The sequence below is a fragment of the Alligator mississippiensis genome, chromosome 8 (genome assembly GCF_030867095.1).
Source record: "Alligator mississippiensis isolate rAllMis1 chromosome 8, rAllMis1, whole genome shotgun sequence".
Lineage (NCBI taxonomy): Eukaryota > Metazoa > Chordata > Crocodylia > Alligatoridae > Alligator > Alligator mississippiensis.
Genome location: NC_081831.1, coordinates 28,901,024 through 28,922,503, shown reverse-complemented (window position 1 = coordinate 28,922,503; position 21,480 = coordinate 28,901,024). Strand labels below are relative to the sequence as shown.

General features: G+C 60.7%; 3 protein-coding genes across 9 annotated transcripts; 1 reads left to right on the top strand and 2 right to left on the bottom strand.

The window, feature by feature from the left end:
- Position 1: 1 nt before the first annotated feature.
- Positions 2–7,403, top strand: BCAP31 (B cell receptor associated protein 31). Of its 3 annotated transcripts, none has more exons than XM_059733097.1 (8): positions 2–94; positions 1,179–1,289; positions 1,706–1,806; positions 2,417–2,564; positions 5,442–5,577; positions 5,772–5,895; positions 6,334–6,434; positions 7,087–7,403. In XM_059733097.1, the coding sequence occupies exons 2-8, from the start codon at positions 1,198–1,200 to the stop codon at positions 7,123–7,125; spliced, it is 741 nt and encodes a 246-aa protein (XP_059589080.1). In that variant the 5' UTR covers positions 2–94; positions 1,179–1,197; the 3' UTR covers positions 7,126–7,403. The 3 variants fall into 3 exon arrangements, with proteins under 3 accessions (XP_059589080.1, XP_059589078.1, XP_059589079.1); XM_059733095.1 differs by having other exon boundaries at positions 5,769–5,895; XM_059733096.1 differs by having other exon boundaries at positions 1,165–1,289; positions 5,769–5,895.
- Positions 7,404–7,935: 532 nt separating this feature from the next.
- On the bottom strand, positions 7,936–17,767 carry SLC6A8 (solute carrier family 6 member 8). Of its 4 annotated transcripts, none has more exons than XM_006278196.4 (13): positions 16,599–17,767; positions 15,104–15,235; positions 14,480–14,732; positions 13,969–14,101; positions 13,418–13,552; positions 13,062–13,165; positions 12,138–12,262; positions 11,569–11,681; positions 11,081–11,218; positions 10,793–10,895; positions 10,489–10,589; positions 10,043–10,219; positions 7,936–9,563 (listed from the first exon to the last, which is right to left on the bottom strand). In XM_006278196.4, exons 1-13 carry the CDS (start codon positions 16,813–16,815, stop codon positions 9,432–9,434), a joined length of 1,863 nt encoding a protein of 620 aa, XP_006278258.1. In that variant the 5' UTR covers positions 16,816–17,767; the 3' UTR covers positions 7,936–9,431. The 4 variants fall into 4 exon arrangements, with proteins under 4 accessions (XP_006278258.1, XP_059589042.1, XP_059589043.1 ...); XM_059733059.1 differs by having other exon boundaries at positions 16,666–16,751; XM_059733060.1 differs by having other exon boundaries at positions 16,577–16,651.
- A 683-nt stretch (positions 17,768–18,450) lies between these two features.
- Positions 18,451–21,144, bottom strand: EMD (emerin). 2 transcript variants are annotated; one of them, XM_014610543.3, is made up of 7 exons: positions 20,964–21,144; positions 20,771–20,854; positions 20,613–20,693; positions 20,416–20,502; positions 20,258–20,328; positions 19,651–19,700; positions 18,451–19,578 (listed from the first exon to the last, which is right to left on the bottom strand). In XM_014610543.3, the coding sequence occupies exons 1-7, from the start codon at positions 21,043–21,045 to the stop codon at positions 19,347–19,349; spliced, it is 687 nt and encodes a 228-aa protein (XP_014466029.1). In that variant the 5' UTR covers positions 21,046–21,144; the 3' UTR covers positions 18,451–19,346. The 2 variants fall into 2 exon arrangements, with proteins under 2 accessions (XP_014466029.1, XP_019334287.1); XM_019478742.2 differs by lacking the exon at positions 19,651–19,700.
- Between the last annotated feature and the right edge of the window lie 336 nt (positions 21,145–21,480).

Sequence of the window (21,480 nt, the reverse complement as noted above, 5' to 3'; positions counted from 1 at the left end):
GCTGGTGGGGGTGGGGCTTCTCTCCACTTCCTATTTCTGGGCGGGGGGCGTGGCCCGGTGTGGAGGTTGTTGATGCTGTTGGGGATCCTGCTGGGTGAGTGGTGTTGCGCGGTGGGTGGGGCAGGGGTCTGCTGCTACTGGGTTCTGAGCCCTCGGGGCTGCCCCATAGTAAGCCTCGGGCTGGGGGGGGGCTTGCAGGGGGCTGAGTCCCGCCTCTTTGACAGGTGCTTTGGGGGCTGCCACACACACTCAACCGTGGGAGAGCCTGCTGACTGGTTGAGCCTCTGGGGCAGGGGCTGGCAAAATGCGGCCTGCGAGGCCGTTCTATCTGGCCCACGTGGCCCCTAAAAATTTTAGAAAATTAATATTTGTCTGCCCCTGGCTGCCTGTCATGTGGCCCTTGATGGCTTGTCAAAACAGTAAGTGGCCCTCTGCCCAAAATAATTGCCTGCCCCTGCTCTGAGGGGTTGCGGTGGGGTAGGGGTTGCCAGAGATAAAGCTCCTGAGCCATGACGGTGCTGCAATACTGAGCCATAGGCAGTTGCTGCATAATGAGCCATCTAGGGGCTGCTCTGAAATGAGCCATTCAGGACTTCCAGTGGGGCAGAGGCTGCCATGCAGTGAGCTGTTAGGACAGCTGGGGGTGGGTACTACAGCAATGGTGGCTGCCAGCCCCCAAGTCTTGGGGGAGTCATAAACAGTGAGCCATTCAGAGGGGTGTATGGGGTAGGGGCTGCCAGATAGTGAGTAAGCAGGGGGTGTTGCAGTGGGAGGCCTGTCATGTGGGGTTGTATTGGTCCAGGGGCTGCTAGATAATGAGCTGTGGGGGGAGGTGCTGCATTGAAGGGATGGGCCTGCCACATCAGAAGACTTGGGTGGGAGGCAGGGGAGCATCCCAGGATGGTGGGGCCTGGCTACCCTGAGTCCTCCAAGTCCCCCCTCCCTTAAGCTGGGGCTAGCACCCCAACTCTTTTCCCTCTTCCCCCCACCCCCCCCCAACAAAAATTCTGGACCCATGGTGGGAGCCCAGGTGTCTGATTTCTGCCTGGGAGGATTGAGGGAGACTCTGTACCCAGACTCCTGGGTTCTCTGCAGGGAGAGAGGAGGGGGGGAGGCTGGGAGCCTGAGGGTGTCCCTGGCCTTCTGGCTAATATGGGGGGCTAGTGCTGCCCCCCCAGAACCCCTTCCAGCACCGCCATGAGCCTGCAGTGGACTGCTGTGGCCACCTTCCTCTATGCTGAGGTCTTTGCTGTGCTGCTGCTCTGTGTTCCCTTCATCTCTGCAACCAGGTGAGATTCCCCCCCCCTCCCCCACACCTGGGTTCTCTGGGGGTGGTATGGGTCAGGGGGGGGCAGGGCTGGGAGCTGGGGTTCTCTGTGTGGGGAAAGAAGCCTAGGGGTAAGAACCCAGACACCTGGGTTCCCTGGATGCAGGTAGTGGGCCTGGGCAATGGGACTGGGAGCCTGAACATCTGGGTTCTCTTGGGGTTGGGGGGGGGGGGGGGGTTTAAAGCAGGGTGGGGCTGCATTCCCTAGCTGGGTAGTGGAGCTAGGATCAGGAGGGGTTGGAAGCCCAAATATCTGGGTTCTCAGAGGGGTCCATGGGTTGGAGCAGGGGTGGGGTGATCCAGAGGCACACTGCTGCTCTTCTAGCTCTGGAGAACCCAGGCATCTGGGCCTGAGTCCCCTCCTTCTCTTCCCCCTAGGTGGCAGAAAATCTTCAGGTCCCGCTTAGTGAGGGCCGTGGTGACCTATGGGAACACCTTCTTCGTAGTTCTCATTGTAATCCTCATTCTGCTTCTAATTGGTAAGTGGTCCTGTGAGGTCACATGGGGGGGTGGGAGGGGCTGTGAGGTCATGGGAGATGTGCTTTTTGTAGGGTTAGCATGCAGTTATTAGTAGTCTTCTACCAGTGGGGTCCCAGAGGTCTGGGTCTAGGCAGGAAGTAGGGGTTGGATGTCGGAGCTGGGATTGTGTTCTCCTGGCCTAAGTCTCTGGGCTGGGCTAGAGCAGGGGACCTTCCCACCAGGGGGTGAGGTGCTACAAGTCGGGAGTAAAAGGCACAGGCAGGGGTGGAGGGCTGTGGGCTGGGGAGTGAGGGTCACCGGCAGGGCTGGGAAGTGCAGGTCAGGAGTTGGGGGAGGGGGCTTGAGTCCGAAAAGGTTGAGAACCACTGTTTTAGGGGGTACCTTAGCCCTGCCCCCTCCCATGCAGGGCAGAGCCTGGTTTCTCCTGCCTTCAAACCCTGCCCTTGGCTGCAACTTAACCCTTTTTGAGGGCCAATGGCCTGGAATCTCCCCATGGTGGGGCACCTGGTGGGGCATTCAAGGGGGGTCTGGGAGTTCTGGAGGGGTTAATCCCTTGCATGCACCCTGGGGGGTAACCCCTTACCCGCCCCCTCACCCCCACCCCCCCAGATGCAGTGCGGGAGATCCGCAAGTATGACGAGGTGCCCGAGAAGGTCTCTCTCCAGCACAGCCCAGGAGCACTAGAGCACGTGCACATGAAGCTCTTCCGTGCCCAGCGCAACCTTTATCTGGCTGGCTTTGCTCTGCTGCTCTCTTTGTGAGTGCCTCCAGTGTGGTGGTGGGGTGGGGAATGAGGGGCACTGCTGGGGGCTGGGGGTTGGAAGTGAGGGGCTCGGTGGGGGTATATTTCAAGACTGACCTTGGCACCACCCAAGGCTGTGGCTGGCTCTAGGGTGGGCAGTGGCAGCAGCTCCTCAGCTTCTTGAAGTTCAGCAATGACAAGTGCAAAGTCCTGCATTTAGGATGGAGGAATCCCATGCACCACTACAGGTTGAGGGCTGACTAGCTGGGCAACAGCTTTGCAGGAAAGGGCCTGGGAGTTATAGTGGACAGTAAGCTGAATATGAGGCAGCAGTGCACCCTTGTTGCCAAGAAGGCTAACAGCATACTGGGCTGCATTGGTAGGAGTGTTGCCAGCAGATCAAGGGAAGGGATTATTCCCCTCTATTCAGAACTGGTGAGGCCACATCTGGAGTACTGTGTTCAGTCTGGGCCCCCCACTACAGAAAGGATGTGGGCAGATTTGTTCTACTCTGCCTTGGTTAGCTCTGCTTGGCCTTGGTGAGACCACAGCTGGAGTACTGCATCCAATTCTGGGTGCTACACTTCAGGAATTATGTGGAGGAGCTTGAGAGAGTCCAAAGGAAGGCCATGCACATGATTAGAGGCCTAGAGATAGGGTCATATGAGGAGAGGCTGAAAGACTTGGGAGTGTTCTTCTCCAGGCTGAAAGGATTTGGGACAGCCTGTACATATATAAGGGGTGTACATCAGGGCCTAGGGGAGCATCTGTTCACCAAGGCCTCCCAGGAAGGACAAGAAATAATGGGCACAAACTGATTGAGGATCACTTCAGACTGGACGTAAAGAAAAACTTCTTTAAGTCGAGTGCCGAGGGTTTGGAACAGGCTACCCCCAGAGGTGGTACAGACACCCTGGCAATCTTCAAAAAGGGACTTAGTGCCCATCTTGCTGGGGTCATCTGATCCCAGCAGTCTTTCCTGCCCAAGTGCATGTGGGGGGGGGGGGCTGAACCCAATGATTCATAAGGTCCCTTCCAGCACCTAACAACTGTGAAACTATGAAAGAGTCCAGTGGAGGGCTACAAAAATGGTGAGGGGGTTGGGAGACAGGACTTAGGAAAGACTCGGGGAACTGTGCTTACTTAGTTTAGTGAAGAGAAGACTGAGGGAAGATTTAATAGCAGCCTTCAACTACCTGAAGGGGGGGTCTGAAAGAGGATGGAGCTAGACTGTTCTCAGTGATGGCAGATGACAGAACAATGAGCAATGGTCTCCAGTTCCAGCCAGGGAAGTTTAGGTTGGATATTGGGAAGAATTTTCTCACCAGGAGGGTAGTAAAACACTGGAACAGGTTACCCAGAGAGGTGGTGGAAGTGCCAGCCTTGAAGGTTTTCAAAACTCAGCTAGACAAAGCTTTGGCTGGGATGATCTAGTTGAAGATGGTCCTGCTTTGAGCAGGGGTTTGGACTTGATGACCTCCTGAGGTCCCTTCCAACCCTAACTTTCTATGATTCTTGCTGGGCCGTGTCTCATGGCCGCACGCCCGGCTCCAATCCCCTGCTGGTCTCTGAACCCAGCCCAACACTGGCTGATTGTTCTGGCACCTGGTAGGGCTGTGGGACAGCTTCTGGTCATGCAGGGTCCAAGGGAACCCACCCCAGAGCTAGTCACATTTTCAGTATCCACAAAGAACTAGCTTTAAAGGGTTCTGCCCCAGAGCCAGTTGCATCATAGTGTTCCTGTTATACCCAGCCCTTCCCCTCTGCAGACCTAGCAACATCTTGGCATCCCCATAGAACCAGCCTTACTGTGTCCCACCCCAGAGCCAGCCACATCCTGGAGTCAGTTTTATTCAGCTCCAGTGCTCTACGTTATACCTAGTCCTTGGTGTCCACCCCAGAGCCAGCTGCACCTTGGCACCCCCTTAGAGCAGGCATGGACAAAATCCAGCCTGTGCGCTGGATTCACCCTCTGCTGCACCCTGGCAAGGGTTATGGGGCCGAGTGGGGCTGGCCTCACATGCTGCTGCCACCTCAGCCTGAGACTGGGGTGAGATCATGGGGAGCTGTGCACTATGGAGCTGGGCAAGGCTGGCCTGACTCTCTGCCATCCCCTGCAGATCCAGGGCCTTGCACTCTGGGGACTCTGAGGGCCACCCCACCAGCACACATGCATGCACATACATTCCCACCCCCACCATAACCCCCCAGCTCACCTCATGCATTTGCACACACCCTGCACCCCAACCACATACCCGCCCACAGCCCCCATACGCACTCTCACCCCTCACCATACCTGCACACGCACCTGCAACCTCCCCCACACACACCCACCACAACTGCATACTTCCACATACCTTCCCCTTATGGTCTTACTTTTGTGTGTTATGTGTGGGGGTGGTATTTTGGGCTATTATGCCATTGGCCCTAGAGACACTATGCAAACTCACATAAATCAAGACAAAAATATTTTTAAATAAAATAAGTTATAGTAGTTTGTTTGTTTGTTTGTTTGTTTGTTTGTTTGTTAGTATGCAATCCCTCCCCCCCCCCCCCAAAAAAAAAGAAGAATACTTCCAGGGCAAGGGGAGGGACTTCTGGTGGCAAAGATTAGAGGTTAGGACTGAGACTTCCAGTCCCAAGTGGCAACCAGGAGGTAGGGCATATGTCAAGGGGCGGGGCTACCCTTGCAGCCCTCCACAGCTCACCAAAACTCTAAGCAGCCCTCCAGCCAAAATAATTCCCCACACCTGCTTTAGAGACGGCCTTAATGTGTCACCCCAGAGCCAGCTGCATCCTGAGGTCCCTGTTATACTTAGTTCCTGCCCCACCTCAAAGTCAGCTATCCCCAACATCTCCACCCAGCCCCCATTAACCCTTGTCTCTCTGCAGCCTACTGCGGCGCTTGGTGACACTGCTGTCCCAGCAGGCCTCACTCCAGGCCTCCAATGAGGCCTTCAGGAAACAGGCGGAAGGGGCCAGCGAAGCAGCCAAGCGCTACATGGAGGACAATGACTGTCTCAAGAAGGTGGATGGGGCTGGAGATGGGACAAGACTGTGCTGTTTCAGGCTACCACCAGAGGGGGTTGGACACCTGGGTTTTCTCTAGCTCGGGGAGGAGGGGGATGGGAGCCAGGATGCCTGGGCTCTTTCCAGCTCTGGGTGGGGGCTGTGGGACCCAGATGGCTGGGTTCTCACCCCCTTGGCAACTACCCACAGCAGCTGAAGCTGGCCGGCGTGGATGTAGCTGAGCTGCCCCCCAAGGATGTGGGGGCCCAGGAGGAGAATGAGACTCTCAAGGTCAAAGTGCAGAAGCTCAAGGATGAGCTGGCAACCAGCAAACGCAGTGAGTCTGTTCTGTGGGGCCTGCGCACCCCAGAGTCAGCTGCAGCTTAGCTCCAGTTATACATAGCCCTGGCACGCACCCCAGAGCCCGCTGCATGTCAGCAGCTCCATAGAACCAGCCTTTGTGGGTTTCACATGTACCCTAGCATGCAGAGCCCTAGCACCCACCCCAGAGCCCAACTGCATCTTGGGTCTCCCATAGAACTTCTTGTGTCCTACTGCAGAGCCTGCCATGTGGCAGTGTCCTTGTTATACCCAGCCCTTGTCTCCCATCTCAGAGCCAGCTACATTTCCATTCCTACCCCCCCCCCCCCCCCCAATCATCTGGGCTGCCCTGCAAGTCTGAGGCCAGGGCAAGGGGCTCTCCCAGCTCCTCCAGGGATCTGGTGGAGCCCCCCTGTTCCTGGCTAATAGGGTCTTCCCTCTGCCCTGTCTCCAGCCCTGGAGAAGGCAGAGAACGAGGTCCAGGCCATGCGGTGCCAGGCTGAGGGGCTGACCAAGGAGTATGACCGGCTGCTGGAGGAGCATGCCAAGCTGCAGGTGAGGGTCAAGGCCAAGGGGAGGGGCAAGGCATGGCCAGGCGAAGAGGGGTGTGGTAGAGCAGCCCTGTTGGTCCTGGAGTGCCTGAGAGCCAAGGGAGTGGAGTTGGGTGGAGGCCTGCCCCCTCCAGGCCCTGCCCTTCCTAACCCGCAGTCCCCCTCCTCCCCAGGCTCTGTGCCCAGGGTTATTTATAGTACTTGGGTGGGAACCTGAGCTGTCACCTGAGCCCTAAGCTGGAGCTGGGCCTGGGGGGAGGGGAGGGGGCTGGAGGCCTGTGGAGCACCACAGGGAAATTGGGGGGCTGAGGAACATTGTGGGGCCATGGGGGGCTGCATGCCAGGAATGAGGGACCCTGCTGGTTCTCTCTCCCCCTCTTCCCTATCACCTCTCTGGGGTCCTGTGCCCAAGCTACGTGTGTGGGATGGGAGGGGGCTGGCGTGGTGCCTGGCTAGACTCCTGGACCCTGTCCCCGCCTGGAGCCACCCAGGGGTGGGGCAGCACCAGGCAGGCTGGGGTGGGGGAGGGAGCAGTGGAACAAGTGTGGGCTGATACAAGCTGCATGTTGGCAAGTGAGAATAATGGGCAGGCTGTATGACGGGTGTGAGAGACATCCTCCCTCCTGATCTTCCTCTATCTGCCCGCCCCACCCCAGGCCGAGCACTCTGGACCCAAGGACAAGAAGGAAGAGTGAGCACTTCCCTTGCTGCTGTGTGTGGGCCTGCTGCACACCCTGCCTTCTCCATGTCATCACCACCCCCCTCTGGGTCCTGGGGAGCTCCATCTATCACAGCCTTGCCCCTCCCCCTTCTTAGTTTGTGGGGGGAGAGCTGCTCTGTACAGGAGTTGGGGGAGCCTGGTTTCCCCTTCTCCCCTGTGGGCTTGTGTCCTCCCCCCCTGGGATTTTTTTTTTTTTTTTTTTTTTTAACAGCATCAGTGCTTTTGGCTTCAATAAAGGACATGGGAACCAGGTGCTAACTGGACTCTGTGTGCAGGGGGAGGGTAGTTGCCTGGGTTTTCTTAGGGGGGAGGGGGCTGGGAGCCTGGACACTTAAGTTCTCTGTGGGGTGGAGTGCGACTCCCTGGCTAGGCCCAGCTTCAATGCCTGGGTTATTTTCTTGCTATTGGGTGAGGACTGTGACTCAGGGAACCTCAGCCATCTGGGTTCCCTCCCTTATTCTGGAGGAGGGGCAGAGCTGAGAGCCTAGAAACCCAAGTCCATTTCTCATCTTAGCTAGTCATGGCCTGGAATCTCCCCTCCCTCTCCCACTGGGACAGATCCCTAGTGCCCCTCACATGGTTGCATCCCATGGCTCTGACTTGGCCCTGCTCCCCCGCCCCCTTCATCTTCTCCCAGGATGCTCAAGTTCCCTTTGCCCTGGTAGGGAAATCAGGGCCTGAGCTATGCTGGGGACTCAGATGCATATCTCCCAGCCAGGATGAGCACTGGGGCATCTAGGCCCACGACCTGCCCCTTAAAACATATGCACAGACCTGGAGCAGCTTAGACACTCATCAGCGTTTATTGCTTTATGTAGAAATGGGGGTTTATTGCTTTATGTAGAGATGGGGGTATTTGCCCCAGGGGGGTGTTGGTGTGGGTATTTGCCCCCATGGAGGATAGTTGGGTGGATTTTGACTCTGGGGGTTACTTGCCCCCAATCTGACCCCAAAGGGTAACTTGCCCATCAGCAGGGCCTTTGGCTGGGTATTTAATGCCCCCCCAGGAGTAGGTGGGGGGAGGGGGGAGTCGCCGTTGGAGTGGCAGGAAGCAGTGCAATTGCGAAGGACCATGCTTCCATGGGTTCCCTCCCCACCCTCCTGTCATGATTACACAGGCAGCAATGAGCTGGGTTCTTCAGTGAGCCTGGACAAATGTGCCCCCCTCTTTATTTGCCCCTTCACCCCCTTTAACAAATTAATTAGTTTTAAGGAGTTGCTTCCAAGCAGCAGAGATGCATATATTTACATATCATTGAGCTAATTAACAGGGGGGGTCTCTTCCCCTTCATTAAGCAATTAAAAAAACCTAACAAGAATCAGCTGATGGAGGTGCCTAAGGGTGCCCCCCCTCACCCTTGTCACCCTTCCCCTCCCTGTCCCCTCACACCTTTTGCCCAAATGCCTGGGTTCCTTGCCATCTGCGTACCTGGCTCCTGGCAAGTGCTGGGCTGGGAATGGGATGTGGAGCCAGCCACATCCCAGGTTGTTCTATGTGGCCAACTGGGGGCCTTCCAGAGCCAACCCCTGCCCCCTGCAGTCAAGCGGGGGGAGAACCTAGGTCTCTGCATTCCTCTTGTCTCAAACTCTTCCCCTCCCAAAGCCAGGAGTGAATGCAGGTGTCCATGCCTGCCGCCCCGCCACCCCCCTCCCCCCCACCCTCCCCCGGCCTCAAGCAAAAAAAAGAACCCAGGCATCTGGGTCCCCTGCTCTCATCTGCTCTTCTGCCAGAGCCCAAAGAGAACCCAAGTGTCCCACCACCACACCTCACCCCAATAACAAAGATTTGAATTTTAAAAATAAGTTCCCTTTTCATTCTATTTTTGAAAAAAACCCATTATAATAGAATTGGCTCATTTAAGTAATTAATTGCTCTTTCTCCTTACAAAACAAAAATCTAGCATCTTCCTCATGGCTTTTTTCCTGCAGAGAACCTAGGTATCCAGGCTCCCAAGCCCAGTCTCAAACTGGGGGCAGAACCCAGGCTGGGGAGGGAACCCAGGTATCTGAGCTCCAAGGCCCAATGTCAGCTTGTGGAAGGAACCCAGGCATCCAAGTTCTGCCCCTATCACTCCCCCTGCTCCCAGCCTGAATGGTGGGTCAGGAAGTCCCAAGTGTCTAGGATCCCAGACTGGGGAGGAAACCTAGCTGTCCAGGCCCTGCTCTGCTCCATGGCATCTGAGCTATAGACATGGCACTGAATGGGGGGAGGGGGGGGCGGGGAAGATGCCCACACTTTGCTGGTGGGGGGAGGAGAGGTGGGGAGCAGGCAGTCAGAGGTCACATGATGCTCTCCAGGATAACAGCCTTGGTGTTGCCATCTTCAACAGGGCTTGGGCCCCCACTGGCCCCCCGCACCTTGTACTCCAGGTGATGGAGCCCAAACACAGGCTGAGTCAGGCGGCGCCAGCGCTGGTCAGGGAAGGAGGAGAGAAAGGGTTAATGGGACCCATGGATCCAGGCACAAACCCCGACCTTGGTCCCACCCCCAACTCCCCTCCACCCAGGCATCCGGGCTCCCATCCTCCCACCCACACTGCTTCTCACTCCTGACCCACAGCCCCTCCTATAGCTCTATGGTGCCCCTCATTCCTGACCCACAGCCCTGTCCATGGTAAGAACCCAGGTGTCTGGGCTTCCAGCCCCCACTATTCTCGCCCCCCAGCCCCTACTCCCTGCCTGGAGAACTCAGGTGTCCAGGTTCCTCCCACACACACAGTACCCCTCCATCCCTACCAGCACCCCGCTCTATGATGAGAACCCAGGCATCTAGGCACCTAGCCTCCACTGCCCCCCAGAGAGTCCAGGTGTCTGGGCTCTCATCCCTGGTCCTCACTCCCTGCCCAAAGAACCAAGCCCTCCAACCATCCCCCTGGCCCAGCAGGGCTAACCTGGGGCAGGGGCCCGGGCTGGAGCAGCAGCTGGGCAAGGGCAGCACTTGGCAGGCAGAGCACAGATGAGAGGGTCAGGCCCCAACCCACAGCCTCGGCCCACCAGGGGTAGACGTAGGTGTGGCGCCCACCGTAGGTCAGTGGCCGGTAAGATGCTGCATGGAACAGGAAGATGCCCTGGAGGGGAGGAGGGGTGGGCAGTGAACCCAGGCATCTGGATTCCTCCATCTGGGCTCCTAGAGCAGGGCCCTGGCTCCCCTCCAATGCTGCTCTTCGACACCTGGGTTCTCCCTGGCATTCCACAACCCCCCTCAGCATCCATAAAGAACCCTGGCATCCAGGCTCTCGCCCACAGGCCTCTCCCCCTCCCCCCAGACAACCCAGGCTCCCTGCTCCCACCTCCTAGCTGCCACCCTCCACAGAGAACCCCAGCATTTGAGTGGTACCAGGCAGACAAGGGGCGTCAGCACCATCCAGCACCACTTCATCCAGCGGCTAGGACGGTAGCCAATCATGCAGGACACGTCATCCAGGAACCGGTCAGCGCCTGTTCCAGAAGAGGAAGGCCATGGTAGTGGGTGGCTCAAAAACCTCGTGGTACTCCTCACTCCTAACCAGCAGCCTCTCTCATCAACCCAGTGCCCCTCGCTCCCATCCAGTGTCCATCATTCCTAACCCAAAGCCCCCCATCCCAAAAATGGTGCCCCTCACGGCTGACTCGCAGCCCCTCCGTCCCCCATGGGGACTCACCATAGACCCAGGCAATGATGACGCTTTCCCAGAAGGCCTGCCACAGGAGCGTGGTCCCACTGGCTGAGTAGTAGTCAAAGAGCTGGAAGACGTACATGCCGCCCTGGGCAGGGGTGGGGCAGGTGAGCACACCATGCCCCTCACTCCTGACCTGCAGCCCCTCCAGACCCTGTGGTACCCCTCACTCCCAATCCATGGGTCCCCTCATGTAGCCCTATGGTGCCCCTCACTCTCAACCCACAGCCCCCCATCCCACCCCATATTGATGCCCCTGACCCACAACCCCACCTCAGTGACCATGGAGAGGTCAATGCAGAAGCAAACAAGACAGCATAGCAGAACCATGACCTCGCGCTGGAACCGGAACTGATAGGCTGGTGGTACCACATCCAGAATGCCAGTCACAAAGCCCTCGACACCCACAAACTGTAGGCATGAGGTGGGGGGGAGCGGGGTTTGAACACAGAGGACCCCAGGCACTCAAGCCCCTACTTCTTGGGAACCCAGATATCTGGGCCTCCACCCTAGGGAACTCAGGTGTCCCAGTGTCCCCAATCCAGGGAACCCAGGCATCTGGGTACTCACCCTAGTGAACCCAGATGTCCAAGCAGCCAACCCCCAGTGCAGGGAACCTGGGTGTCCAGGCCCCAGCCCCCCAAGGTACCCAGGTGTCCAGGCACCCAATCCCCACTCCAGGAAACCCAGGTGCCTGCTTCCCCCTGTCCCCATCCCCGTCCCCTCCCCGCCCAACAGGGAACCCAGACATCCAGGCACACCTGACTGTCCAGGCCCAGCATGAGCAGCATGATGAAGAACAGCGCAGCCCAGAGTGGTGCCACTGGCATCAGCGCCACAGCCCGTGGGTAGGCAATGAAGGCCAGGCCAGGGCCTGTGGTGCAGGGAGAGGAGGGAGCAGCTAGGACCCAGGTGTCTGAGGCCCAGGGCAGGGAGAGAACTCAGGCATCTGGGCTCCCAACCCAACAAGACCTCCTGGCTCCAACCCACCAAGACCCATTTAGAGATAAGACCCAGGTGTCTGGAGCAGAACAGGAACCTGGGTGACTGGGGGCAGAGAATCCAGGTGCCTAAAGAGGCAGGAATGCAGGCATCTGGGCAGTAGGAAACCCAGGCATCTTGGGCGGGGCGGGGCTGGTGGGGAAACGGACACTCAGGCATGCATAGGGAACCCAGGTGCCTAGGGGAGCAGGGAAGGAACTCTGGCATCTGGGGGTGGAAGCACAAGCCTCCAGGGTCACTGGAGGTCAGGGACCCCAGGCCTCCAGGGTCAGGGAATGCAGGTTGGGGGGCGAGGGAGGGGGAGGAGGGAAGGGCGGGGCAGGCTCACCTGAGTCGGCAACAGCGCCCACATCGGTGCCCTGCTCATGAGCCATGAAGCCAAGGACACAGAAGACAACAAAGCCAGCAAAGAAGCTGGTGCCACTGTTGATGACAGCCAGGAGCAGCGAGTCCCTGTGGGGTCATAGGGTTGCAGGGAGGTCATGGATGACACAGTGGTGTCACAGGGGTCAGGCCCCCCTCTAATCCCCCCATGGCACCCTAGGGTGTTGGGGACAAGGGCAGAGGGGTCTGGGGGCATCTCTGGGAGTATGGGGGACCGGGAAACCCTTGGGGATGTGGGGGGCTTAGGGGGATCTGCTGGGGTTTGGAGGAGGGGTGAGAGGATCTTTGCAGGGGTTTAGGGGTCTGGGGGGAGGTCACCAAGCATATGGGGGTCTTGGAAGGATCCCCGGGGGTATAAGAGGAGTCTTGGGGCTCCCTGGAGGGTATGGGGAGCTCTGGGGATTCTCACAGGTACAGGGGGGGGTCTAGGGAGTCCTTGGGAGAGTCTGGGGGGTCTCTGAGCAGTGTAAGGGGGCTGGGGGTGTCACCTGGTATAGAGGGGTCTTGGAGAGGAATTCCAGAGTAGAACAGGGCCCTAGGGCTCCTTGGGGGCTCCGTGGAACTTCCAAAAGTATGGAGGCCTTGGGGGGGGGGGGTTCTGGGGGTCCTTGGAGGATGTTGGGGTCCTGGGGTGGTATAGGGGACTGAGGGGCAGCAGGCTTATGGGGCAAAGGGGGTGTCTCTGCTGGGGATGGTAGGGTTTGGGGAGCCCCTAAGGATATGGAAGGGTCCCCTGAGGGTCTGGAGACTCTACAAAGTGCATGCAGGGTTCCCCAGAAATTTGGGGGGTCCTAGGAGGAGTCCTTAGGGGTCCTGGGTGCTTGTGGGGGCATCAAAGGTGTCTGTGGGGGTTCTGCTGGGGTCTCACCGGTAGCAGTCATTGTGGAAGCGGTTGTAGCTGCCCAGAGCTGTCAGCGCACCAAGCCCAATGGCGTAGGAGAAGAAGATCTGTGTCCCCGCATCAATCCACACCTGGGGGCGAGGGTGAGGGATGAGACACCTGGGATCAACTGCCTCCCGCCACAGGGAACCCAGGCATATGGCCCCCAACCCCCACCAGTAGAGAACCCAGGTATGTGGGCCCCCTCCCAGTAGAGAACCCAGCAGTCTGGGACCCCCCAACCATGCATGGAACTCCAGTGTCTGGGACCCGCCCCCTCCATAGAGAACCCAGGAGTCCAGGACCCCCTTCCATCACAGGGGAGCCAGGCACACAGGTGGCACCTGGGGGCGGGCGAGCTGGGCCCAGTCTGGCTGCAGGTAGAAGCGGACACCAGTGGCAGCACCAGGCAGCATGGCCCCGCGTACCAACAGTGCCAGCAGCACCACATAGGGTAGCAGCGCTGTCACATACACCACCTGCTAAGGGCAAGAGCCAGGCATCAGAGGCAAACCTCAGGAGCTGCCCACAGCTCCATAGACCTCTAGAGATTCTAAAGACCCCACCTCCATATCCCCAGCCCTGCCAAAACCCACGAGCTCCCTACCTCTCCTTCAGCCCCCTCAAGGCCACAATGCCCACCCCCCACAAAACCTTCTCCAGGACCTCCCAGACCCCTCCAATTCCTCCAGCCCCACCAGGCCCTCCCATAATCCCCTGCAGCCCACCCTAACCCTCCAACACCCCTAGATCCCCCCCAGGCTCCCGACTCCTCCAGGGACATCCTAGCCGGCCCCAAAGCCCCCGCAGACCCCCCACATCCCCTCCAGGAACCCTCAGAGCCCCCAACTCCTCCACACCCCCCAGAGATACCTCCAGAGCCCCAGCTCCCCACCTTGCCAGCGGAGCGGATGCCCTTCCAGACGCAGAAGTAGACAAGGGCCCAGCAAACCACAAGACAGAGCACAAGGTCCCCACGCAGCTGCCCTGGTTCCTCCAGTCCCCCTGAGAGCCCCAGCACCCGGTTCCTGCACACAGGGAGGCATTAGGAGGAGCATGAGCTCTTGAGGGGACATGGGGGTCAGTGCCTGGGGGCACAAGGGAGCACAAGGGGGCATGAGCTCACAAGGGAGCATAAGGGGTCACGAAGGGCATGAGTGTGAGCTCATAAGGGGCATTAGGGGCATGAGTGCACAGGGAGTGAATACACAAGAGATGTGAGGGCATGAGTGTCATTGGGAGGCATGAGATGGATTGAGGAGCACAAGAGAGAACAAGGGCGATCATAGCACCAGGACCATGACCTCATGAGGGGGCACAACCCACCCCACCAAGGGGCATGAACTCATGATGGTGGGAGTGGGGATCATGTAGGGGTTCATGCAGGGGTCAGGGGTCACACTCACTCCCAGAACTCGAGTACGGGGGAGCGGAAGGGAGCATCGCTCTGGGAGCTGTTGCTGTGAGAGCTGTTGCCAAGGGGCCCATCATGGCAGGCAGGGCTGTTCCAGGAGTGGCCACAAGTGGCCCAGGGCAGGTCTCCACCGCTTGCCACTGCCCCAGCCACAGCGCTGCCCAAGTAGAAGAGGGCCCAGGACAGCACCAGCACGTAGTAGGTGTTGCAGTAGAACACAATCAGCAGCGACGCCAGTCCCAGCCCTGCCAGGGGGTCAGAGATCAGGAGCTGGGTGTCAGGGGCACCTAATCTAGGTCTGACCCTGGGTGGGGGTGGGGTTTCTCTTGCCTAAGGGGACCCAATGCAAGCCTGATTCTGGCCCTATGGTGGGGAAGAGGCAAGGATTCCAATCCAGGCCTGATCCTAGGGAGGGTCTTGTCCCCCTGAGAGCCCTGATTCAGGCCCAATTCTGGAAGGAATGGGCAGGTCTTTCCCCTCCCCAGGGGCCCTGATTTGGGCCTGACTCTGGCCTCATTCTTAGGGGGAAAAGGGAGAAGTTGGAGACACAATCCAGGCCCGATTCTGGGGGGGGGGACAACAGGGGGATATCAGGGGGCCCTGGGAGGTCACTGACCTTTGAAGAGGGGGGCAATGTTCCAGGCTGAGAGGCTCCCGGCCTTCATGAACTGCCCCAGCGAGATCTCAAGGAAGAAGATGGGGACCCCCCCAAGCACAGCCATCAACAGGTAGGGGATGAGAAACACTCCTAGGAAGGCATGGGGAGCGGAGGGGGGAGGAGTCAGGAATAGCTCCACTGTTCTTTCTCTCACTCCCAAACTGCAGCCCCCACCTTCACCCTGCAGTGTCCCTCACTCCCAATCCACAGCCCTCCTCAAACCTCAGGGTGCCCCTCACGCCTCACCTGCAGTCCCACCCCCCACCACCCCCATAGAACCATGGTGTCCCTAATTCCCACTCCTGGTGGTGCTAGCATGTGATGGGTGTGTGTGTGTGTGTGTGTGTGTGTGTGTGTGTGAGGAGGAAATTTATTTATATCCTGGGCTCTCCCTGCCCCTCCCCACAGTGCCCCCCATAGCTCATTTCATAATCCCCCTCCCCCCTCCATGTTGGGGGGTGGGAAATTAACACTGGGGGGAAGGGGACACCTATGAGTTTTGCATGCCCCACACATGTATGTTAAAGAGTGTGCATGTGTATGCACATGCATGTGCAGAGGGTTCCTAAAGCAATGACAGAGGGGAGGTGGGGGGCTGCGGGTTAGGAGTGAGGGGCATCATGGGGCTAAAGGAGGGGGCTGCGGGTGGGGAGTGAAGGGCACTGTGAGGCTGTGGGTGGGGTGCGGGTGTTGACAGGCTGATAGACAAGGACACATGGGAAGTGGGGGCAGGGGGGTTGGACAGACAGACAGATGGAAACAGGCGGAGGGGGGGGAGAGGGGGGCTGGGCAGGAGTGGGGAGTGAACAGCTCCCCTCTATACCTCCAGAGTACCCCCAGGCCTGCCCGTCCCCCGCAGGGGACTCCAGCACCCCCAGATTGGACAGCGCCTGCTCTGGCCCCGCCTCCACGCGTGTCCCTGCACCCCCACGTGATTGCCTTGGCTCCCACGCATGTCCCTAGTCCCCCACATGACCTCCCCCCGTGTCCCTGGATCCCTCAAATGACCTGCCACCCCCCACGCACATCCTTGGACCCCCTCATGATGCTCTGATCCCCCCCACCCGTATTTCTGTCCCCCCACATGGCCTCCCTGCCCCCAACATGTGTCTTAGCACCTTCCACCTCTGTCCCTGGACCCCTTCACGGGACTCTCTCACCCCCACGCCCATCTCCAGACCCCCCACATAACCTCCCCACCCTGTACAGATGTCCCTACACCCTGACCTGTGCCCCCAGACCCCCCATGTGACCTCCTACCAGGCACCCATGTCCCTAGCCCCCCCCCCCACATGACCTCCCCAGCCATTGCGCTTGTCACTGCACTCCCCACCCATGTCCCTAGGCCACTCACATGACCTCCCCACTCCTGTCCCAGGGCCCCCCCACACCTCCCGTGCCCCTGACACGTCCCCCCCGTGCCCTGCTCACGCGTGCCCCAGCTGGGCCCTACCGCCGCCGTTGCGGTAGCAGAGGTAGGGGAAACGCCAGACGTTGCCAAGCCCCACGGCGAAACCCACACATGACATGATGAAGTCCATCTGCCGCGCCCATGTTTCCCGTGGTGGTGGGGTGGTGGTGGCCCCCGGGGAGGGGGGAAGTGCTGGGGCAGATGCGGGCGGCCGCAGGGGGTCCCCCGCCACCAGCCCTGTGCCCTCCTCCTGGCACATGGCTGAGGGGACTCAGGGGAGGGGGCAGTCTCTGGGGGGTCCCTGGTCTGCTGGGAATATTGGGAGGGTTTGGGGAACAGCTTTAGGGGGGGCCTCTAAGGGGCTGGGGGGTCCCTAGGGGAGTCTCTGGGAGGGTTTTGGGTTCAGGGGGGTCCCAGGGAATCTGAGGGTCTTGGGGGTGCCTAGAGAAGTCCAGGGGGGCTCTTTGGGGGTGGTCTTGAGGTGGTGCAGCAGGGCTGCTTGAGGAGGTCCTGGGTCGGGGGGGGGGCAGGGTCTCTGGAGGATTTTGCGTTCCTGGAGAGTCTCTAGAGGGGGACGAGGAAGGTCAGGGAGACCCCAAAGGGGATCCAAGGGGGTGTCTGGGGGAGGTCTCAAGGGGAGGTTTTGGTGATCTCTGGGGGGGCTCTCTAGGGAGTTATGTGCCCAGGGATTGGGGCGGGGGGCTCTGAGGGTGCCTAGGGGATCTCTGGGGGGTCCTGGGCCCAGCAGTCTCTAGGTGGGATTGCAGGGGGTCTCCAGGGGGAGGGTCCCTGGGGGAGTCTTTAGGGGAAAAGTCCTGGGTCTGGGGTGGTGTAGGGGGGTCTGGAGGGGGTCTCTAGGAAGGTCTCTGGTGTCGTCTAGGGGGGGGCTCTAGCGGGTCCTGGGTTCAGGGGGTGTCTAGGGAGTCCGGGGGATCCTGGGGGTGTCTGGGAGGATAGGGGGGTCTCAGAACCCGTCCACAAAGCACTTGAAGGTCAGCCTAAAAAACCGCATGGGGGGTGTGGGGGGCGGGGCGCCCCGGGTCTGGCGGGGGGCCCTAGCGGGGGTCTCTGGCAGTGGGTGGGGGAGCTGTGGCTGGGGCCGGGGGGTCCTGCCGGGCCGAGGGGAGGCGCTGTCCCTCTGTCCGCCGCTCGCTCCTTGGCTGCGTCCGTCCGTCCGCTCCGACCGGCCTCGGCGACTGGCTACCCCGCCCCCGGCGGGGGTTTTCACGGCCCAGGCGGGGGGAGGCGGGGGCAGGCCAGATTGCAGTGACGTCAGGCTCCGTCACGGGACCTGGGTGACGCCTCTCCCCCAACTTCGTCTGCAGCCACGCCGGAGCCGCTAGGACGCGGCGGGGCGGGGGCAGAGCTGGGGGACTGGTGTAGGAAGCCCGGATGCCTGGGTTCCCTGCGGGGGGCGGCAGCGGGGGCCTTTCGCCTGCTCTCCCCTAGCCTAAGTTAGGAACTCGGGCGCGCAGGGATGTACTGCGGGGAGAGACGACGTCGGTAGGGACGGGGTTCCCCCGTGGAGTTGGGGTTAGCTCGGGCCACTGCAGAGATGGGGCACGCGCGCGCGTGTGTGTAGGTTCCCCGTTTGTCTGTGCGCATCTCGGACATACACAGGTGGGGCGGTGTTTGTCACCTGGGCTCCGGTCCGGCCATCCCCAGCATGAGAAGGACGGTGGAAAGGGGTGCGTGTAAAAGAGAGACCTCACTTCTGGGGGGGGACGGGGGGCGGAAGGGAGCGCGAGTGTGTGTGTGCGTGCGCCCCTCCCCCACACACATTTGGGGGGACCTCCTCAGGCACAACCATTACTTCTACCCCGCCTCCCAGTCCAGAAAACCCAGGCGCCGGGACTCCCACCCAGCCCCACAAGAAATGAGGTGACAATGAAACTAAAAAACCCACATTTTTATTGGGATTTTTTTTGCCCCCAGAATAATGGATCCCGCCCCACATGGCACAAAATAACCTCCGATTCATGGAAAGACAGCTGTTGCTAGGCAACCCCCAAACAACTTCTCCACTGGGGGGGGATAGGAGTTGCCTTACCCCACCTGCAAGGGTGGGAACCGGGATGACTGAGTTCTCTGGGCTGGAGTGGGGCAGGGCTGGGGGTAACCTGGGGGTGGCTGTTAGGGCCTGAGGGTGGGAGGGGCTGGGAGTGAGTGGAGGGGCAGGATTGGCACTGGGGGGGGGGTGGCTGGGGGAAATTGAGGGATCCAGGGTGCAGGTCTGTGTATGGGGGCAGTCCCTGGACTACCAGGGGAGCAGGCTGGTTGGGCAGGATTCTGGTAGTTGGGGTGTCCCATTGGAAGTGGGGATGGGGGGGTCTCTGCAGTGTGGGGCTATCCCTGAGTGCACCTTGAGGGGGGGTTAGGAGGGAATGGGGGGCCTTAAATACAGGGGAGTGGTCCCCAGGGTGCCCGGAGGAGGTCTCAGGGTGTAAGGAGGTCCCATGGGAGGTCCATGGGAAGTTTTGGAGGGTTCCCCAGGATCTGTGTAGGAGAAAGTCCTTGGGTATTGGGGGGCTCCAGCTGTGGGGGGAGGGATCCTCAGTATGTCCTAGGGAGGGGTTCCTGGGTGCATGTGTGGGCCTGGACAACCCCTGAGAGGTTTTGGTGGGGCCAGTTATGGAGGCCCTGGTGTTAGAGGCTGGGGCCTGGGTGTGGGCAGTCTCTAGGTCTGTGCAACAGTGCCTGGGGGCCCCTGGATGCGGGCGGCTGGGCTGGCTGTGGGGAAGGGGGGTTCCTAGGAATCTCTGGTTGGGGAGCAGGGTGGACCGCGGCCCCTCAGCCCTGTAGGCTGCGGGGAAAGGGGTTGTCGCTGGCGCCGCCCTGGAGAGCGAAGTAGACGAAAGTGAGGAAAGCGGCCACGGCCCCGAACACCAGCAGCTGCAGCCACAGAGGCAGGAAGCGCCGGGGGGCGCCGGGAGTCGCTACGCCTGTGCCCGCGCCCGGCCCGCCCCTGGACCCGGGTCGGATGGAGGGGCGCGGCGCCACGCGCTGGTAGGCAGTGCTGTCCCTGAAGGGGAAAAGCGATGAGTGGGGGACCGCCCCCGCCCCGCCCCGCCCCGCCTCCCAGACCTACGCTCACCTCTCAATAGCATCCCCCCAGGGGCTGCTGGCGCCGGGCTCCTCCTTGCCCTGCGGGGAGATCCCACGGCCAGTCAACAGCGCTGCCGGCCCCGCCCCACGCCTCCCTCTACAGGCCACTCCGGGAAGAACCCTTCATTTTCATAGCCACGCCCCGGAGGGAGGGGCGCGCGGGTTCTATTTGCATCTCCGCAGATCGCTTGCATATTTGCCACGCGGGGGCTGCCGGGGGCGCTAGGGTCAATGCTGGAAATGAGGCCCCGGCGTCCCCGGAAGGGGCGGGTCGGGGCATCTTGGGCAGCCCCTGGAGTTCCTGCATTGGAAGTGGCGGCGGGTCTCTCCTCAGTGGAGGCGGCGACCCGGGACGGGAAGTGATGTATAGAGACCGGGTGTGGTTCCGTGTTCGGCGCCGCTCCCCAAGCAAGCAGCGGGGTGTACCTCCCGCATCAGGGGGGGGTCCCTGAATCGCGTGCGCCCGGCATGCGGGAGCCCGCATGCTCGTGCTCTGGGCGTGCCTGGACACCTAGGTTCTCTGGGTGTGTCCCTGGCCCGGCCCCGCCCCACCGCCCCCAGTCCCGCAGGCCCCGCCCTATGTGTCCCTCACTCACAGGCCGTAGCGGGTCGCTGTAAAGCCGGGCAGGGGGCTCCTCTGTGTAGGAGCCCTGGTAGGTATCCAGATCTGGCGAGACACACAAGGGGGCTGAGACCTGGGGCGACCGCAGCTCCTCCACCAATGGGGAACCCGAGGCCCAGCTCCCCAGCTCACCTTCGCGCCTATAGCCACGATTGGGGAGTACGGAGTGGTCTGGTGTCATGTAGGATTCCCGGATGTAGAGCCTGGAGGGACTCGGGTCTAAGGGTGTGTGGGAGGAGTTAGTCTGACCCCCAGCCCCCAAAAACCCCAACGGTGCCGCTCACTCCAGCCCTGCAGTCCCCTGCCAGAGCCCCACAGGCCCCGCTCACCCTCTGCCGGGTATCGGGCCCGAGCCCCGTCCTCGGGGTACTTGTAGAACTCTCTCATGAAGCTCTCAGTAGTGAGGGGCTCTGCAGGGGGGAGAGGGGAACAAGGGCGAATCAATCCAGGCCGGGGCTCCCCGTCTCCCCCCTCACCCGTCACTCACCTGGCGGCTCCCCCGGGCCCCCCTGCGTCGTGCGCTGCCGTTCCAACTCGTAAACCTTCTTCTCGTAGAGCTTCCGTGTGGAGCCTGGGCGAGGGGGTGGGAGGGTCAGAACCCCCATAGCCCGACCCCTCACTCCCGACCCGCAACCCCCTTCGCCCCACATCGGGACCCCAGTGGCTCCGCACCCTCATACCCACGACTGGCCCGTGCGAGATCTGGTAGCTCTTGAGTTTGGCAATGAGCTCGTTGTCCGTCAGGCCCTGGTACTGCTCCATGCTGCCCGGAAGAGGGGTGGGGGAGCTTGAACGCAGGCGTCGGGGTCTCCGGGAGCTCCGCGGGCTGGGAAGAGAGGCTACGGGGCGGGAGCAGGGGGCGCGGCGGAGCTGGCAGGGGTCTCGATCTCAGGCCGGGCCAAGCTGGAACCGCAACGACTAGGAAGTGACGGGAAGCGGGGCGGCCCCACCCCCAAACTACGTTACCCAGAGTCCCCCACGGCAGCCCGAGCGCCGCCGCAGGGAGGTGAAGCTGGGTGGGCCCGGACACCTGGGTTCTCTCCCAGCCGGGGAGCTCAGAGACGGAAGCGTGCGCAGAGCGGTGTCGGGGGCACCGCCGGACTCTAGGGCGATGTCGGGACACCCGGGCTCTCTGCGGGGTCGAGGAGCTCTGGCGTTGCGCTCCCCGCAACCGGCCGCCCCCCCGCCCGACTCACC

Coding starts and splice junctions, on each gene's coding strand:
- EMD (XM_014610543.3), bottom strand. CDS start 21,045: ATGGAGCAGTACCAGGGCCTGACGGACAACGAGCTCATTGCCAAACTC. Junction 20,694..20,770: donor GGGCCCGGGGGAGCCGCCAG/GTGAGTGACGGG, acceptor TCCCCCCTGCAG/AGCCCCTCACTACTGAGAGC. Junction 20,503..20,612: donor GGCCCGATACCCGGCAGAGG/GTGAGCGGGGCC, acceptor ACACACCCTTAG/ACCCGAGTCCCTCCAGGCTC.
- BCAP31 (XM_059733095.1), top strand. CDS start 1,198: ATGAGCCTGCAGTGGACTGCTGTGGCCACCTTCCTCTATGCTGAGGTC. Junction 5,578..5,768: donor ACAATGACTGTCTCAAGAAG/GTGGATGGGGCT, acceptor AACTACCCACAG/CAGCTGAAGCTGGCCGGCGT. Junction 5,896..6,333: donor GCTGGCAACCAGCAAACGCA/GTGAGTCTGTTC, acceptor CCCTGTCTCCAG/CCCTGGAGAAGGCAGAGAAC.
- SLC6A8 (XM_006278196.4), bottom strand. CDS start 16,815: ATGTGCCAGGAGGAGGGCACAGGGCTGGTGGCGGGGGACCCCCTGCGG. Junction 14,733..15,103: donor CATTGCCCCCCTCTTCAAAG/GTCAGTGACCTC, acceptor ACCCCCTGGCAG/GGCTGGGACTGGCGTCGCTG. Junction 9,564..10,042: donor AGCCCGGGCCCCTGCCCCAG/GTTAGCCCTGCT, acceptor TTCCCTGACCAG/CGCTGGCGCCGCCTGACTCA.